This window comes from Ascidia mentula, chromosome 1, assembly GCF_947561715.1.
Source record: "Ascidia mentula chromosome 1, kaAscMent1.1, whole genome shotgun sequence".
Lineage (NCBI taxonomy): Eukaryota > Metazoa > Chordata > Ascidiacea > Phlebobranchia > Ascidiidae > Ascidia > Ascidia mentula.
Window position 1 is genome coordinate 1,627,978 of NC_138566.1, and position 19,410 is coordinate 1,647,387.

The 19,410-nt window shown below is 39.4% G+C and overlaps 3 protein-coding genes across 3 annotated transcripts; 1 reads left to right on the forward strand and 2 right to left on the reverse strand.

Moving 5' to 3' along the window:
* Nucleotides 1-4,070: 4,070 nt before the first annotated feature.
* On the reverse strand, nucleotides 4,071-5,987 carry LOC145917729 (uncharacterized). Its single transcript, XM_083003002.1, has one exon. The coding sequence runs from the start codon at nucleotides 5,985-5,987 to the stop codon at nucleotides 4,071-4,073; it is 1,917 nt and encodes a 638-aa protein (XP_082859128.1).
* A 4,806-nt stretch (nucleotides 5,988-10,793) lies between these two features.
* Nucleotides 10,794-15,250, forward strand: LOC145917793 (kelch-like protein 35). Its single transcript, XM_083003077.1, has 9 exons — nucleotides 10,794-11,163; nucleotides 11,636-11,779; nucleotides 11,837-11,942; nucleotides 12,273-12,364; nucleotides 12,664-12,844; nucleotides 13,300-13,440; nucleotides 13,867-14,028; nucleotides 14,240-14,387; nucleotides 14,719-15,250. Exons 1-9 carry the CDS (start codon nucleotides 10,981-10,983, stop codon nucleotides 14,831-14,833), a joined length of 1,272 nt encoding a protein of 423 aa, XP_082859203.1. The 5' UTR covers nucleotides 10,794-10,980; the 3' UTR covers nucleotides 14,834-15,250.
* Nucleotides 15,251-17,350: 2,100 nt separating this feature from the next.
* Nucleotides 17,351-18,055, reverse strand: LOC145917730 (uncharacterized). The gene has a single exon (XM_083003003.1). The coding sequence runs from the start codon at nucleotides 18,053-18,055 to the stop codon at nucleotides 17,351-17,353; it is 705 nt and encodes a 234-aa protein (XP_082859129.1).
* Nucleotides 18,056-19,410: the final 1,355 nt, after the last annotated feature.

Here is a 19,410-nt window from a genome sequence, read left to right on the forward strand (position 1 = left end):
GACGTTACACACAATGCTTATCAATTGTTGTGACAACAAACCACAAACACCGCTTTATTAAATGGCACGAACACTCTAAGAATAAACAAAGCAGTGTAAGTAACTTGTCTGACGCATTTACTTTCCAAGGTACAACGAATGGCATCTTAAGCCATTGCGTTCAAATAGCAATCAAGGTTAACCATAATACAGTTTATCCAATACGCATAATTAAGCTCTTTGCGACACAGAACCGTGCTCCACGGAAGTCAGACACAAAAAAGGACTTAACCAAGTTTTCAGTTCAACAAAACTACCCGTTAACTGTTACGTCACAAACTACAATAGACTGCAACAATTATAGCAGTGAAAGGAAAAAAGGCACATAAACAGAAATCAGGCAATTGCTGGCAAATAAGATGTAACATACCCTCCCACAATGTACGAATCCAAGGAGTACATGTCAACACAACAAACAAATATCGGACAGTAATTGCGAAAACAGTTCACCCGCAACTAATCACGCATCGCGACGTCGCGGCACAGTAAGCACAATTTTGCGATTGGGCGTTTTAACGCACCAGTGTGAGTCTTCACGATCACCTGACGCACAACTCCTTTCCGATCAGGAAGTTCCTCAATCACTCGACCCAGGAGCAACTTGCTCCGTGGCTGGTTGTCATCCGCCACAAGAACCACGTCATTTACCATAAAATTCGAATGTCCACTTGCCCACTTCGATCTGGGCATGAGCGTAGGCAGGTACTCGCGAGACCATCGCCTCCAAATCTGATCGGCCAGGTATTGTACCTGACGCCACCGGTTTTGATGGTAACGTGCTTTTGTCTTCCCACTCACAAGTGCAAAACAACCAGACATTAACCTAAAACTACTATTGTCAACATAATGAACATTATCGCGTCACAGTTATTTAAATTTAAGACAACCACCTGCTAGTGGCGCTCTTTCCACAAAACACTGCAGCGAAACTTTGTGATTAAATGTCATTTTTGTGTTAAATTGTGCAATTCGATTACTTCGCGTACGTACGCATCTGTTATTTTTTGGGTTAATCACTTCGTTCTCTACGCCAGATAGGTTTATCTCGCACATATGTGCTAATCGATTTTGGTTTTAATTTCTCATCGACGTTTTATAATAATCCGTCCATATTCGCAGTTTTCTCATTTCGATGATATTATAAACACCGCTACACGGCCTTAAGCTAGGGAGAGGAAGCGAGAAAACGGACTGAGCGAGACAAAAGCAATTGAAGTATAACTTTCGTCGTTGCATTTAACGTTGTTTGTTTTGAAACAAGGTATGTTTGTTTAGCGTTTTATGTTTTGATTAAAAAGTCGCAAAGATAGTTTTTTGGCAGATGTTTTTGGTAGTCTTAGGAGCGCTTGTGTTTCTCCTGGTGCTTATATTATAAGAGATGTTGTTTGCAAATATGTTCCATTATGTTCTTAATGGAGATTTCACAATGTAAATTATATTAATGACATGGACGTTTTCGGAAATAATTCCACCTGAAACTAAATATATAGATGTAGTTGTGGCAGAGCAACTTGTCCATAAATCCAACTTGAATTCTTTTTTTTTATTTTTTTTATTCGGGCGTGTCGCGTTGAAATCCTGCAGTATTCTAATTCCGCAGTAGCAGGTTTGTGCTTCTGTGTTCGCATGGTAACGACCACAGGTGCACCGCATAAGTAACCGTTTACAGTTTGTATTTGGACATCGGATGCCTGTGTAGGATTCTTTGTTGGTCCACTGCCCGCACGGGCATCGAAGGTAATCGATCTTGCATTTGCAAGTGCAGATGGTTCCGTCGGACGGCAACATAGTGCGGCAGCACTTCGCATGTTGTTTCTTGGGTGAGGGGCTTTTATTCCTTTTTTGTTTCCTGCCTACCACCGGCTCAAAAGGGGTTGAGGATGTTGGTGTCTGATCGCATCGGAGGTCAGCTGGAATGTCACCTGGTGCAGAGTCTTGGGCTTGTATTTGGGAACGAGCTGCAATGACAAGGGGTATGAGGGTTGGTGACAACTTGCCCGTGGGTTTTGGTGGGGATGTAGATTCCTCATCAGTTGTGGTGGAGGCGGAGGAGGAGTCTTCATCGGGAGAAGAAGTGTCTCCGTTTTCCTCAGTGGAGTTGGCGACATGCTCGCTCTGCTCTTTGGTCTCATCGGTCTGGTGGTGTTTGGTGTGTTTCTTCTTTCTCTTTGCTGCCAGGAGGTGGCATTCGGCCTGGTTGTGGCCATCGGCCTTACAGTGGTCGCAGTGCGGTGGCTGCGATGTATGGAACGCCGATACCACGTGTTCCCCGAGCTTGAGCTCTCTTGGAATGGGGTTGTTTTGGAGGACGGACCTCTTCCTAATAAATGCTCTTTTCCCATTGCTGATGCGGTACACGTCATAGAGTCGCCAACCCCGGGACACTGGCGCGTAGTGGCTCAGCAGTGCCTGGATTGGCTGCTGTTTGATCTTAGGGGGTACGTAACTGATGACGACTCTCTCCTCGTCATTGGTCCACGCGTTAGCGTAGACCGCCGACGAGGAGTCGGTGATCTTCTTGGCCAATTGTTTCGCTTGCGCCTGATTGGTGGTATAAAACATTACCTTTCCGTAAGGAAGAAGGTTAATACCATTTAAACTTCTTTTTGCAAAGTTCATTGCTTTGAGGAGGTTGTAGATCGCTTCCCGGCTCAGCCCGGGATTGAATCTCGCTTCTACCTCTCCATCCCGCTCAATGCGGAAGGGGTCATCGTCAGTGTTGTCTACGATTTGGGCCGCTACTGCAGCATAAGACGTGCCTGCAGGGTTTGTAGCATCTGCCATACTTCAGTGCGCAATACTATAGGACAGTTTGTCCAACCGCTCACCTTGGATTTGTGGTCCTGGAATACGTTCCGGAAAATCCCAGATGATATAATCCAATTTGGCGTAATCCAAGGACTAAGAGCCAGAAACTAACTTGCCTTCTTTGCTGTTATAAGTAACGTAACTGAAGTAAAAAACGAATTCAGGTCTCGTCAGTACTTCTTCAGTAAACGAATGATGTGGTTGTGGCAGAGCAACTTGTCCATAAATCCAACTTGAATTCTTCAGGCGATGTCGCCGGATTGTTTGGATTGTGTTGCAAACTTATAGTCTTTCTTAAACCCTAATATAAACGTTACCAACTTAACTCTATTTTGTCTTTTAATATTTGTGCTGTTCTGTGTTGCGAAATTTGAGCTATTGTTGCTTTGACGTGACGGCAAAATGTTGCAAACTTAGTCTTTCTTAAACCCTAATATAAACGTTACCAACTTAACTCTATTTTGTCTTTTAATATTTGTGGTGTTCTGTGTTGCGAAATTTGAGCTATTGTTGCTTTGACGTGACGGCAAAATTTGGGACATAATAGATCACATTCTATTGCAGTGCTTCCCAACCTTTTTCAGTTCGCGACCCACTTTTAATGCAAGTTTTATTGTGCGACCCACAATGAGATATGAACAAACGAATGACATGCAACAATTTCGTGATCTAATAAAAAACTGTAACATTTAGAAATGCGACCCACTGGTTGGGATGTACTGTTCTAGTTGAATAAACTCCACATAGTTGGGTGCCAAAAACTCCACATACGTACACATATTTTTCTGTAAAAGCTATAAATAGACCAAGGCCAAAATAGCCGCAGCCTTTTAGTTTGTAGCTGTGGTGTGCTGCTCAATTGCCGCTGTCTACAACTCATACGCACATTCCCACTTGTTTATTCAATTGGTGTCGTCAAGGTTGTAACGTAAGGTTTTCTGGAAATAAATACGAGCGAAAAACATACAAAATTCATAATTGACAAAATAAGCCACACTTACCGACAGTAAGGCCTGAGTAAGCAACATAAAACGTGCGCTTTCAAACGTGCGCTATTTATTTGGCGTAGACAAATTCAGTCACGCGTGTAATCAAGCTTACAAGCGGCAGTTATTTGGCTGCGTTCAAGACGCGAAACTTTTGCGATTACACTCCGGCCCTTTAAGGACGAGAGAATGGAGTGCTTAACTCAACAAATTGATAACAATACGCAAGAAAACACCTCATTTTGTTGCAGCTTCCACTATTAAGCAGATTTTGGTAATGGGTCTTTCTATAAAGCCGTTTTTAGTTTTAATTTTAACAGACGGCACCAGCTCATCGTGGCTGGATGGAAAAGTGGCAACAATGGGTCCAAGAAGCCAGGTGCCTCTGGGCATATTTTCGTCAACAACACAAACAATATCATTAACAATAAAATTGCGATGAGGTTTGACCCACTTCTGGCGTTTGTCCATCAGTGGCAAATATTCATTCAGCCACCGCTTCCAAAATAGGTCCGCTAGATATTGAACTTGGCGCCATCTGCGCCTTGAATAAATGTCTCGTTTGGTAAAGGAGCCGACAGGAAACGGATGGTCCGACTTTAGATGTAGGAGGTGGTTTGGAGTCAAGGGCTCAAAATCATCAGGATCGCTGGACACCGTTGTCAGAGGTCGCCCATTAACAATTGCCTCTGCTTCACACATCAGAGTTGTTAAGACCTCTTCGTCAAGGACTTGCTCCTTGGTGATGGCCGATAGAACCTTTCGTGCAGTACGTATTGATCGTTCCCATATTCCACCGTGATGGGACGCACCTGGGGGATTGAAGTGCCATTTGATCTGGTTTGAAGACAAAAAATTCACAATTTTAGTTTGGTTCAGCTCTTGGAGCGCCTGCCACAGTTCTCGTTTGGCACCGATGAAATTGGTTCCATTGTCTGAACGAAGCTCGGCCACTTGTCCTCGTCGAGCAATGAACCTGCGCAAGGCTAAAATAAAAGAACTTGTGTCCAAGCTATTTGCTACTTCAAAATGAATAGCTCTGGTTGTAAGACAAGTAAATAATGCTCCGTATCTTTTAACTTGTGATCGAGCGCGCTTTACATTGAAAGGACCAAAGTAGTCAACTCCCACAAACGTAAACGGCGGCTTATCGGGGGTTAACCTGTCCTCGGGTAAGAACGCCATCTGTTGTACGCCACGCCTTCCCGTTCTTCTTTTACAGTCCACACAACGGTTCAACACAGAACGCACCAGAGTATTAGCTCTGACCATCCAAAATTGTTCTCTTATCAGAGCCAAAACGTATTCCCTTCCACTGTGGCCAGGAATTTCGTGAAAATGTCTTGCAATTAGCTCAGAAGCGCGGCCACGTCCGGGCAAGAATACTTTGTGGTGTACTTTAAGCGCTTTACAAAGGCTAGTTCTCCCACCAACACAAATTAGTTCATCAATTAAACAAGGATTCAAGTTATAAATCGAACTGGATTCGTGAATAGGTTTCCCCACTTTTAGGAGTTTATACTCCTTACCGTAATGTTCTTGTTGAACCATAAAGAGTGTTCGATTTTTCGCCTGCTTCAGTTCATCTACGGTTAGAGTGCCTAAAGTTGTTCTCTGGTCAGGATTGCGTAATGCTTCTGGAAACCTAAGCACCCAGCCAACAATACGAATCATCCATTGCCAGGATGAGGACCTCTCCAACACCCTGTGCAAAACACTGTTGAAATTTGTAACAACAGCACATGTTGTTGCTGCAAGTTTAACTTCTGGATCATTATCTGGTATGACGTTCAAGAAATTAGGTTGTCGAGGAAAACCAGTATCACGGCACCAAAGAAAGTCTGGCCCATTCAGCCATTGTTTACACTTCAAAAAACTCGTAACTGTTAGTCCCCTTGACGCGTGGTCAGCAGGTTTGTCTAGAGTCGGCACATACTTCCACTGGCATGACTTGGACATATTCAAAATTTGAACAATGCGATTTGCAACAAAAGTATGAAAGCATTTGCTGGTATTACAAATATATCGCAAAACTGTTACACTGTCGGCCCACAAGGTTACAGAATCAATGTCAAGTTGCAATTCTTTTACCAAAATATCAGTTTGTTTTGCTACTACGTTTGCAGCACACAGCTCCAACCTTGGGACGGTCATTGGTTAAATTGGGGCCAACCTAGTTTTCCCACATAAAAATGCACAATGAATATGATCGTTGCCATCAAAAAAGCGAATATACGAAACGCAACCGTAAGCTGTCAAGGATGCGTCACAAAAGGTATGAATTTCAACTCTTACTAAAGGTCCCAAATTTGTCGGTTTGAAACAGCGAGGTATCGTCAAATTTTCTAATGCTGGCAATTCATTTGCCCAGCGCTGCCAAGTGTCACTGAAGACCTTTTGAACGGATTGATCCCATGTTAAGTTACTTCTGCACATGTTTTGCAACAACACTTTTGGAGTATGCAATACCGGTGCCGGTAAACCGAGCGCATCATAAAGTGAGCTAACCATGGACAAAATTCCCCTTCGGGTTACAGGGCGATTTGGTATGCGAATTTAAAAACCTGAGGTATCAGCATCTACTCTCCAGTTAATACCTAATGCTCTCTCAGAAGGCAAGGAGTCACGACTGAGATCAAGATCTTTTATCGCGATGGCATGATCACCGGACGGAATTGATTGCAAGACTTCGCGACTGTTAGATATCCATTTCGTGATATGAAACCCGCCACGTTTTAGCAGAGAAGTTAGTTCGTGAATCATTGTAATTGTTTTTCTTTCATCATCTAATGATTTTAAGCAATCATCAACGTAAAAGTTGTTCATTACTGTGTTTACAGTCTCGGGCGAAAAGCTATCGCCATGATCAATTGCCGTTTGACGTAGCGCAAAATTGGCACAACTTGTAGAACAGACGGTTCCAAACAAATAAACGTTCATTTGATAAGTCACTATTTCCTTTTTTATATCACCATCTTGCCACCACAAAAAACGCAATAAATCTCGGTCTTCTTCGGGGACGCGAACTTGGTGAAACTACAGCAATTTTGTCTTGTCTAAATCTACACAGTACACCAAAAGAGCGAGCTAGTTAAATCCGGCCCCTGTAACAGGCATTTGTTTAGTGAAAACCCGTTAAACTCCGCTGAACAATCAAATACAACCCTTAACTTGTTTGGCTTTTTAGGGTGATATACACCGTGGTGAGGCAGGTACCACACATTTCCGTCATTGCGCTGTAGCAATACACGTGGAACCTTACGAGCATGATCTTCAAGAAGCATTTGATTAATAAAAGAACGATAATGCTCGTAAAACGTAGGGTTTCTCTTGAACTTCGATTTCAATTGTTTGATACGGTTTTCAGCTTGCTTTAAATTTATTGGCATAATCAACTGTGTTTCCCGTTTAGGCAGCGCGATCTCATAATGTCCGGTGTCAAGTTGCTTAATAGAATTATCGAAACATTTCATAAACAGTTGCTGATCTGGCGACAAACCTTTTCTATTGCTTCCAGCGGTTTCTAAACGTCCCCCATTAACGTCGCTGACTAACGGATTATTCAGCAAAAAAGCTTCTTTCACGACATTACCGTTTATCGTGGTGGATGTTATTTGAACTTTTACACCGTTTGCCTTGAGTTCACACATAAGTTTCCTGCTACAAAACGTAGATGTGCTACCCGGATCAAGAAACGCATTAACAATCACCCAATTATCGGAATCTGACCGCTGCACCTTTACTGGCAAAATCGGCAACATGATATTAGCTTCATGGGACTGAACCACGCCACATTTTACAGCGTCCGAATTAGAGGGCGAATTAGGGTTTTCTTCCGGATGCAACAGGGTTCTATGCATTTTTACGCAACCCTCTTTTTTTTTTTTTTTTTCATGGATTTGTGCGACTACAGTTGCTTGCAACATGACCAGGTTCCAAACAAGAAAAACACAAACTTTTGTCCTTCACAAACTTATATCTTTCTTCAACATTCATTCGTCGAAAGACTTTACATTGATTCAGATAATGTTCAGCGCGACAACACACACAAATTGGCTTTTTCTGATAGTCGCTTTGCTCGATAAAAATGAATCGACAGCAGAAGTCGCGTAACAATTCGAACCACGTTTGGAATGTTCAGATACTACACCGAAGATTGGATTATTGGCCTCTCTGGCCTTCTTTCGAACAAACATTGCAATATGTTCAATCGTGATTTCTTTTGCACGACAGTGCATAATATCGTCGGCAACAGAACGCCAATTAATCTTTGTCTATTATTTTTTGCAGCGTTTCTGGATTGTTCATTTTATGTAAACTTCCGAAGCTTTTTAATGCATTAACGCACGATGTAAGGCATATAGAAAAACGCTGTAGCGCATCAGCATCATTCATACTAATCTTCGGGAAATTCGTTAGTTTATGAATATAACACATAGAGATCTGATATGAATGGCCATAGTGCTGCTTAAGCAAACCTTTAGCTGCGACATACCCTTCAAAAGGAGTTAAATACTGGCAACTTGCCACCAAGTCATGGGCGCATCCACTAGTGTACTGCATCAGATAGTATAAACGCTAGCGGGGATCAAATTCCCATTGTTCAATTAGTGTTTCAAAAGCCGTCATAAAATTGAGGTAATCTGCAAGATTTCCAGCAAAAACCGGTACCTTTACATTAGGAAGTCTTGTCGCTGCAATGGTCTGCTGCATTAGTCTTTGGTCCGAAGCAGAATTATGATGCGATTGTCCATGTACTGGCTGATAGATGGTGAAAGGTTGACGGCATCTGTGGTTCGGGCGCAGACGCATGTGGAGGGAAAAAGCATGGGTTAAACACACTGTCACTTCGATTAGCAGAAGTTACAGTAGAAACATTTAATTTGCCCTGTTCTATTGTTATTACATTTAACAAGGCATCGGTTTCAGACCGAAGTCTCTGGAGCCTCGCCTCAGGGGTAGGCGTCGCTTCATCTCCGACATCTGGTCTATTTAATCTAGACCGAGCACGGGTATTTGGACCCGTATAATCGTTTAGAACTTTACCTTTACGCGGCATCGGAGGGCCGTGTCGAAAACTGTGTAGCCACAGCTTTTTAATTTGTAGCTGTGGTGTGCTGCTCAATTGCCGCTGTCTACAACTCATACACACTTCCCCACTTGTTTATTCAATTGGTGCGGTCAAGATTGTAACGGAAGGTTTTCTATAAATAAATACAAACGATAAACATACAAAATTCAAATTTAACAAAATAAGCCACACTTACCGACAGTAAGGCCTGAGTAAGCAACATAAAACGTGCGCTTTCAAACGTGCGCTATTTATTTGGCGTAGACAAATTATAAGCCACGCGTGTAATCAAACCTACAAGCGGCAGTTATTTCGTTGCGTTCAAGACGCGAAACTTTGGCGATTACATACACCAAGGCCAATTATTTTTTAAAAACCGATCACACAATGAAATAGTTCTCGTTCAATGCTTGAATAATTAAAAGCATCGGCTTGTTTGAAAATTTATGTGTCACTCAATGTTTAATGGTCAAGAACAATCTTTGAATTAATTTAACTGAAAAAAAATCAAATATTACTTGCTAATCACTCAAGCGTGGTATAAAGGTGGTTCCCCTCCGGTGTGACATTAGTTTCGTTCTCGGAAATGCTGCAAAAAATAAAAAGAAGTTGTGAACAAACATTTAGGGTTTTACACTAGACCTGGTATTTCATTGACTGTCAGTTTCCCTTTTTGTCTTCATCATGAAGCGAACACAAGAAGAAATAAACTTGCATCACCAGAAAGTGATGGATTTTTTAAACAAGTAAGTTTAATTCATGGAGATTTACTGAAGTTAAACTATTGATGTTTTAGTGACAGAAAAGAAACAAAACGATTTTGCAACAGAACACTTTGTTCCCAAGGAGAAAACTATTCAATACATGATGCTGTTGTTTGTTCTATGTCAGATTATTTTAATGCTTTACTTGGTGTTGAGGTAAGTGTGTTTGTTTTGTAGAAATAATATGAAACCTGAGTGTTTGTCGTTTAGTTGTCCCCTGTCCGTAAATTCATTGTTGCAATCAAGCAAACAATGTCATTTAGACAACGACAACAACTCTTTTCTTTTCAAAATTAATTTAGTTTGTTGACAAAACTCATAGGCCATGTGGTATAGTATCTCAACAATTGAGCAACATACCATAATATTTTGTACCTGTCTTTTATGAACATACATACCCAGAGTTGTTCATCCCTTTAGTTTACACCAGGCCTCCATAACATATGGCTCCATCCCGACATCCAGCTCATGTTTTGACACAATTGGCTCAGTTGCAACAGCTTAGTCTAGTGTTTGCATATCTGATAAGCATTTGTTTGAGTTGTTACAATATTAAGGTTTAAATTTTTAAGATGTTAAGGTGGTTTTTGTTATTACTCGACAATTACTTTGGCTGAACTCTTGCAACTATGATAGAATGCAACTTACTAGATTGATTTATTTTTGCTATAGCCCTTGTGATGTTTTTATTTGAACAGGACTGATGTATGTTATTATATGTAAATTACATACCATATTCCTGCACCAGAAAGGTTGTGAATTTTGTCAGTTCTTTGGACCGAATTGTGTGTGTTTGTTGTGATTGGTTAACTTTGTTTTCTTATAGATGTGCGAGAAATACTCAGATTTTATCAAGGTTGACAATATTTCACCAAAAAGACTGGAAAGTGTATTGGATTATATTTACACTGGTGATATTGAAGTAACAGAGAAAAATGTGTTGGAAGTGTTGGAAGATGCTGATTATACACAGATGCAAGGTATACAAGTTTTAATCTTCACTGGTGTTATTGTGTCAAGAATGAATATTTCAATATATATGTTCTGCTTGTGTATCATTTTATTTGTCAACCACGATAATTTTGCATATTTTAGGTTAATATTTTTGTGTTTGACTACTGTCACTTTGTTGGAGAGATATTAATATCTTTGTACTGTGTGCTACTTTTTCCAATAAACCAGGGACAGAACAAATTATTTGTAATCAATGGAGAAGTGAGAACAGATATTACTTCTGAATTAGAGGCGGTTGAATTTTGTTTTATTCACACTTTCAGAATTGAAGTCATTTTGTTGTCGAGTCATCCTTAAAATGATTTCAACCGACAACTGTTTGAAGCTAAGAGCTTATGCTACTCGATACAATCTTGCTGATGTGGAAAAGAAAACAAACCAAATGATTGTTGATAACATTGCAACAGTTGTACAACATGATGATTTCATGCAACTTGATGTTGGTGATATGTCTGCAATCATCAAACAGAAAAACAAAGGGGTATTTTTGATTCATTTTCTTTGTTTTTTTTCCTGAATTTGTAATTTATTTGTTTATCTATGCAAGTTGGCGGGTTTTGAAGTTGGGTCAGTTTCCCACCCACAGCTTTTAGTTCTGGATGTTGTTTGTTCTTATTTAGTCACAAATGTAACTTTACAAATGTCAGTGAACTTTTCTGCTTATCTGAGTTCATTTCATGACATGCAGTAATGTGATATTTGCAATAAACCTAGGTTTTGATCCAGGGGTTTCTTATCTGCATGTTTTTCAACAACCTAATATCAAAACAATAATGCAAGTTTTTTTCTGAAACATATTTGTTTTAAGTAATTTTGGAAGTGATTTTTTTATGACATTTTAAGTTTCTGTTCATGTTCTTAGGTTTAAATTTACAGTTTGGTGCAGACATATCATATTATTAAGCTTTTCATGGTAGCTTGCCTTTTCATAACATATCGTTTGTTGAATGTAGATGGAAGAAGCTGTTTTTACTGGAATGGTTCGATGGGTCAATTACAAGCCTTCCCATCGAGAGAATTTGTTTGTGAATCTTTTTTCACAACTTGATCTTTCATCTATTTCCAACGACTTTATAACAACTACAGTTAGAAATGAAGTAAATTGTTTAGAGTTAGTATAAATATAATTAGTTTAAATATTTTATTCCTTTCAGCCTCTAGTAAGAGGTAACATGGATTGTGCCATTGCAGTCATGGATGCTTTATCAACAAACATTGAAAAGCCAGGAACAAGTGGAAAAGCAACTTCTGTCCAAAAAGGTCTGATGTTAGGAATACTTTTCTGTAGGTTGAGATTAATTAAAGATCTTAAGCTAAATCTAAACTGACCAATATAGAAAGATGTGCTTAATCAAAAATTTATTTAGAAATAATGTTGTCAAAGGCAGTGTCCCAATAAGTTTGTTAGTTCCATAAATGTAATTAAAAACTTAACTGAAGCTTGTGCAACAAACATATTAATGCTATTTAAAAAGATTAATTAACAAAGCAACAACCTCACCTAAATGGAAAATATGTTTCCATTGTTATCACCATAATTATTTGTTTTACGCAAACAAAAACCATAACAAGCAAATGTTTATGTTGCAGATTTGTCAGGATTTCTTCTCATTGGTGGAGAAGATTCAAAACGAGATTGTGTGAAATGGAATGTTACCACAAAACAACATGAACATTACCCAGTATGTACATTGCTTGTTGTCATACGGTTTGCTTATTTGACATATTTTCCCATAAATACACATGGTTTTTGTATGTTCAAGTAAATGTAAATTTGAACTAAAGTTACCAAGACAGCAAATGTCCATTAACATTCAGGATTTAATGCAAGAAAAATTATGCAACATGGCCTGGTTTAGTGTCAGTGCCATTGACTCAACAAAATATGTTACTAGTTTTTGGATGGAGACTTTCTATTATTTAGTGAAACATGTAAATCACGCCTTGCTGTTTTGGTTTATTGTCATCAAATCTTGTTAAGAAAATGATCACAGACAGAATGAACTCAACTTCAGTTAAATTTGGTGAAAATGTTTATGTAATGGGTGGAGAAGGTCCAACACAGAGTTGTGAGATGTTGAATTTGGAGGAAAGTAAAAACTGGGTACAAATTGCTGATTTATCGGAAGGTCGACGTTGTGCTGCATCTGCTGCTGTTGGAGGTTGGTGTGGTTATTTCTGAAATTGTTGATTACTAAACCAGGGGCGGTTCCTGGAATAAAGCATTGGGGAAGCCCCCCTCACAAATTGTCATGGCAATAAAAAGTAACGCGGTGGCAGACAAAGTGTTTTGTTAATATTTATTTTTGTTTATCACTAGTGTGTTTTGTGTGGTTTATGACTATCTTCTCATCTCTCAACCAACTCATTCTTGTTGCTCTCCATAACTTTTGTTAGTAATACCCCAGAGAAAATTTTTGAATTCTGCCATGACTGCATTTGCGAATTTTTTTGTACTTTTAACAGTATTACTGACACTTTGCTGACAAGTTACCAATTCTTAAACAGAAAGTTGTTCAACTATGTTTTTGGAAACTTACAGTAAATATTTAGATGTTTATCAACAATTATAACTTTTATAGACAACCTTGTTTTCACTAATTACGAACAAATTTAGATGACTTGTATCTCACGGGTGGTCATGGAAACCAAGAAGCATTTTCATCAACTTTGTGTTATTCTGTACAAGAAGACAGATTTAGAAATGGTTTCGACATGTTACAACCAAGATATGGGCATGGAATGTGTTCAATTGCCAGTAAGAATGCATCTAAATTCATTTTTGTATAGGATTAATCTCATTACTGGACCCGGTACCAAATAGTTGGCATGCATTTGAAACAATAACATAATTAACCGTAAACCACAAATTAAAGTAATCAGTAAATCCACTCTATTTACCCCAACAATATTCACTTTTGGACATGAAAATGTTGTGAAACGCCGACCTTAAACTTGCCAGAAATGCAGGAAATATTCCATCTTTATTGAAAAGTTCTTTATTGCATTAATATCAACCATAATATTGATTAATTTTAATTAAAACCTTGATTTAAAGCTAATCGCTTATTTGTACGTTAAGAAACGCAGAGCTTACCTCATTGCTTATTACGTAACATTACGACATAATCGTAATATGACGTCACAATAAATATTAACACAAGCAATTTGAAAATTTCTTCAGATGTTTTGTTTTCTGTGGGCGGATGGGATGATGGCGGACAACTCTTACAATCATGTGAATTCCGCGATATTCGTGTTGGAACCTCCACAAGAATCGCTTCTCTCAATGAAGCAAGAGGTCATTTTGCATGTGAAGAAATTAAAGGGAAGATCTATGCAATTGGTTAGTGATGAAAAGTTAAGCAATAAAATTAACAGTAAGTGGTTTTTGTGTAAATTTTATAAAATACGAATTCATATTCGTCACCGGTAAATGTATCAGGTGATAAATATAATGGAGTTTCCTGAAAAGAATCCTAAACATAAAAACTGGTAGATATAACTATAAAGTATTAACCTAAAAACAATAAAAAGTTTTACTTTAAATCTGACAGGAGGTTATGGTCGTGGCATCCTGCGAACAGTTGAAGAATACGAACCTAGAGTCAACAAATGGAAATATGTTTCTCCTCTCCTAAAACCTCGTTGGCGTCACTCCGCTTGTGTTATTGATGGGAGGATTTATGTTGTGGGTGGATTGGGGTAAGAGTTGCTATTATGACGTCACTATAGTCCACTATTTCCCGTTTTATGTGAAAATGTAAATGTTTTGAGAAACTGGGACAAGTGGGATATACGATGTTATACTTGATTAACAACTTGCATAAAATGTTTGTTAAGATTAAACTTAAAACACTTTGTATTACGAAGAGGTTGTATGCGTGGTTTGGTTTAGTGGTGTAGGGGTCTGCGGGTGTACGTTGGTTGGTTTTTGTTAACTTATAAAATTTACTTTTGATAAAATATTGTAGAAAAACTTGCCTGTGTTTGTTGTGTGTCTGATTCATGAAACTGTATCATGTTTGTTTTATAGGAACTGGGGTGAAATGCTCACATCAGTTGAAGTTTACGATCCAACCTCAGATGTCTGGACACATGCTTTTGATCTTGACAAACAAGTTTATGATGCGACTGTTGTTGCTGTTTAATATGTTTCTATATTTGAGAGTAGTTGATATTTAACTGGGATTGATAACGGACAAAAATGCTCGAATAAAAGTTTTCATGTAAAATATCGTTTTATGCAACTTCAACCAGTTTTATTAAAATCATGTATTTGTGTTTGCAAACCGCTGTATTTTGTGATAATAGCAGATATCCGCAAAATAGCAATTAGTCCTTTTGTCGATTTTCAACGTGATTCTGCTACGAATTTATAATTCCAATACTACAATAGGTGAAGGTGTACATTATGTTCAATGCATGTGTGCCTTAAGCATCTTGTTTTCCCTTGTGAATATCAAGTGCTAATCCGCGCTATATGAAGTCCGTTGCAATCTTCACATGGGCGCCTGACTCGCCAACCCTTTTTGGTTTTATCGGTAACCAAACTATTTTATGTTTCATGTTCATGTACGTTGTAACTTGTGAAAATAAAAATGATTTGATTTTGTCAATAATTTGATCTTCGTGGAAGGGAATGTTTTTTTAAGTGCGGGACCTACCATGAAGGTCTGATTTTGTCAAAATTCGTTTGAATTTGTTATTGAAAACCCCTCCCCCGGAACATAAGATAAAAACAACCAGTACTTCAGGATAAATAAACAAGCATGTATAAAGCAAAATTTACGTTTAGCGAATGCATAAATTATCGATGAACATTAGCACGAAACACCAAAAGCGACAATTTACTTGTAGGCGAAGAAAAACGTGAGGAGTTAACGGCAAACCTGGATGTGGTGAGAGCTTTTTCTGTGGTCATCAGCCCTTGATCGTGTGGATAATAAATATTTTTTGTACAACTTTACAAAAAATCGTAAATATTAATATCTTTTGCGCGACTTTGTAAACGAACTCAGAGAATTAGGAGAACAAATTTGGTTGCATTACCTTCTGATTCAAATGCTGCGATTTCATATATTTACAAGGCAATAAAATTATATTCTTTGACAATTTCTGTTTTGCCTAAACGCAATTAGTTACCGCTTCGCTAAACGCGTTTTATTGCAGAACTCCCATCTATAAACACCAGCAACGCATTTTCAGCCAATCTTTACATTAAATTGCATGTGACGCGGATAAATAAAACATTTTAATAATTAAACTAAGAGATGGTTATAACTTGAAAGAAAATTTTTTGGTAAAACAAGTAGATTGATACGGCGATCGGCTTTTGAGATACAGCTGATCAAAGTCGCGTTCTTGCCGCTGCGAACGAAATCGTGCGAAAGCGAGAATATTGCTGTGTGACGTCATAGAAGGCGCTATGGTCGTGCGAGTGCTGGCAGCAAGCCTTATGCGTAGGAATGGAAAACATTGTAAAACTGGTTTAGTATAGTTTTGCATTAAACAGGGGACAACAAGTGAACAAGTGCAACAAACGGATTTCGATGTTAATTTGAGCTGCAGATAGATGGCCGCTATTTCGACCTATGAAGTGTTATGTAGTTGCATAATAATAAAACAGTTTACTGGGACAGGGTGTTCTTGTGGTTAAAACTTTTGTGATTGCTAACGTGATGCATGAACTTTTAAAAACACGACAGAAACAATAAACCGTCAATTAAGCAAAAGATAGAAGTAATTCTTTGCTTGGCAGTTGCGTGACCTACGAATTTGTGTCATAAATGATTAGATTAATTCGCCACAATCAACCACTATAACGCCCGTTAGATGCTCCCCGGTTCGTGGAGCGGAACGTCACACGAGGGAAAGGTTAAAACGCGCCTCCTGAACTTCCTCCGAAAATATTCGCAGTTTTTTATTCGGACAAAGAAGACGGTTTCTGTACAAAATGCATCACATCAACAAATGTACTTTAAATTTACAATCAATACAGGCTCACCAACTGTTTTCGGAACCGGCATGCAAACGAATAAATTGCTAGTTCAGTGTTACGCCTAAACAAAGATGCAATGTATAGTCACAAATTCCCGCAACGACGTTACACACAATGCTTACCAATTGTTGTGACAACAAACCACAAACACCACTTGATTAAATGGCACGAACACTCTAAGAATAAACAAAGCAGTGTAAGTAACTTGTCTGACTCATTTACTTTCCAAGGTACAACGAATGGCATCTTAAGCCATTGCGTTCAAATAGCAATCAAGGTTAACGATAATACAGTTTATCCAATACGCATAATTAAGCTCTTTGCGACATAGAACCGTGCTCCACGGAAGTCAGACACAAAAAGGGACTTCACCACGTTTTTAGTTCAACAAAACTACCCGTTAACTGTGTACGAATCCAAGGAGTACATGTCAACACAACAAACAAACATCGGACAGTAATTGCGAAAACAGTTCACTCGCAACTAATCACGCATCGCGTCGTCGCGGCACAATAAGCACAATTTTGCGATTGGGCGTTTTAACGCACCAGTGTGAGTCTTAACGATCACCTGACGCACAACTCCTTTCCGATCAGGAAGTTCCTCAATCACTCGACCCAGGAACAACTTGCTGCGGGGCTGGATGTCATCCGCCACAAGAACCACGTCATTGACCATAAAAATTCGAATGTCCACTTGCCCACTTCGATCTGGGCATGAGCGTAGGCAGGTACTCGCGAGACCATCGCCTCCAAATCTGATCGGCCAGGTATTGTACCTGACGCCACCGGTTTTGATGGTAACCATCCTTCCCCGTTAACAGTCCTGGGGGCATATTCGGCGCTGCACGTTGCAGCAGCAAATGATTGGGAGTAAAGGGCTCCTCACCCTTCGGATCGAACGTCACTGGGACCAAGGGACGGGAGTTTAGGATTGCCTCGACCTCCATCAGAGTGCACAACCGCTCATCAGACAACGTCTGTTCCGAGAGCAGGGCGTTGAGAATTTTGCGCACAGAGCGTGTCATGCGCTCCCATACCCCACCCATGTGGCTGGCAGTGGGGGGATTAAAACTCCATGCAATTTCGCGTTGTTGCAGATATTGGTGAATCTGCTGTTGGTTCCACTTCTTCAGTTCTTCACGCAGGATACGCTCGGCTCCGGCGAAATTCGTGCCGTTGTCACTGATCTGGTTTGGACGTCCACGACGACCGATGAACCGTCGAAGGGCCCCAATGAAGGAGTCGGTCGACAATGAATGGGCTATCTCGATATGTGCGGCCCTGGTGGAGAAACAAGTAAAGATACAACCGTACCTCTTTACCTCACTTCGCCCTTGCTTCACAAGAAAGGGTCCGAATACTGAATTCATTCTGGCTCTGCTGCCAATTCATCTTTCTGAAACAACGTTTGAGTCGTGTTTTGCTCAGTTTAAATCAAGAAGACTGGAGCGATTTCAAGCGCAATGTGTACTTTTGCCTTAATAAAAATCACACGCACCGTTTGTATTTTCGCTGTAGCGACACAATTCTATTCTAATGCCGTTATTCGTGAACTAAATTTCCCTATGTTTGTTTCAATTCCAGTTTTGTGCATATATTCCCATGGCAATGTTCAATTCCAAGTGCCCTTGTTAAAAGTTTGGTGAAACAAATTTAACATAGGATTCGGTATCGATATTCGGATTCGGTTTGATTCCAAATAAATAATAACCTCGTGTTTTGGCTGATTACCTGAGGTTTGAAATAAGTTGGCTACAGTTACTATTAACATCTTTTCCTATACTGCTATAATTTAGAGCAGTGGTTCTTAAACTTTCTTGGTCGCGCCCCCAATACATTTTCTATTAAATCTTGCGTTCCCAACTCCACGAAAAAATCCTGTTCAAAAACATCTTCTTGTTCGTTTTTAATATCGCTCCTCAATGAGAGGGATGGGGGATGTTTATTACGTGGTTAAGTGAAAGACAATTCACACCGCGGGTCTGCTGTACAGTCGGGTTTGTTCCGTGCTTTTGTCTTCCCACTCACAAGTGCAAACAACCAGACATTAACCTAAAACTACTATTGTCAACATAATGAAAATTATCGCGTCACAGTTATTTAAATTTAAGACAATCCCTTGCTGGTGGCGCTCTTTCCACAAAACACTGCAGCGAAACTTTGTGATTAAATGTAATTTTTGTGTTAAATTGTGCAATTCGATTACTTCGCGTACGTACGCATCTGTTATTTTTTGTGTTAATCACTTCGTTCTCTACGACAGATGGGTTAATCTCGAACATCTGTGGTAATCGATTTTGGTTTTAATTTCTCATCGACGTTTTATAATAATCCGTCCATATTCGCATTTTTCTCATTTCGATAATATTATAAATACCGCCACACGGCCTCAAGCTAGGGAGAGGAAGCGAGAAAACGGACTGAGCGAGACAAAAGCAATTGGAAGTATAACTCTCGTCGTTGCATTTAACGTTGTTTGTTTTGAAACAAGGTATGTTTGTTTAGCGTTTTATGTTTGGATTAAAAAGTCGCAAAGGTAGTTTTTTGGCAGATGTTTTTATAGTCTTAGGAGTCAGATACACGGCGTGTTCATTTCTCTGCAAACGGTCCCTGCAAGACCAAATCTTCGCTGAAATTAATCGTAAGAGTTCTGAAAACTGAAATACTAAATTTGGATAGATTGCTGCTTGGTCGCTAAACGGGTATTCGAAAAATTTGAGGTCCC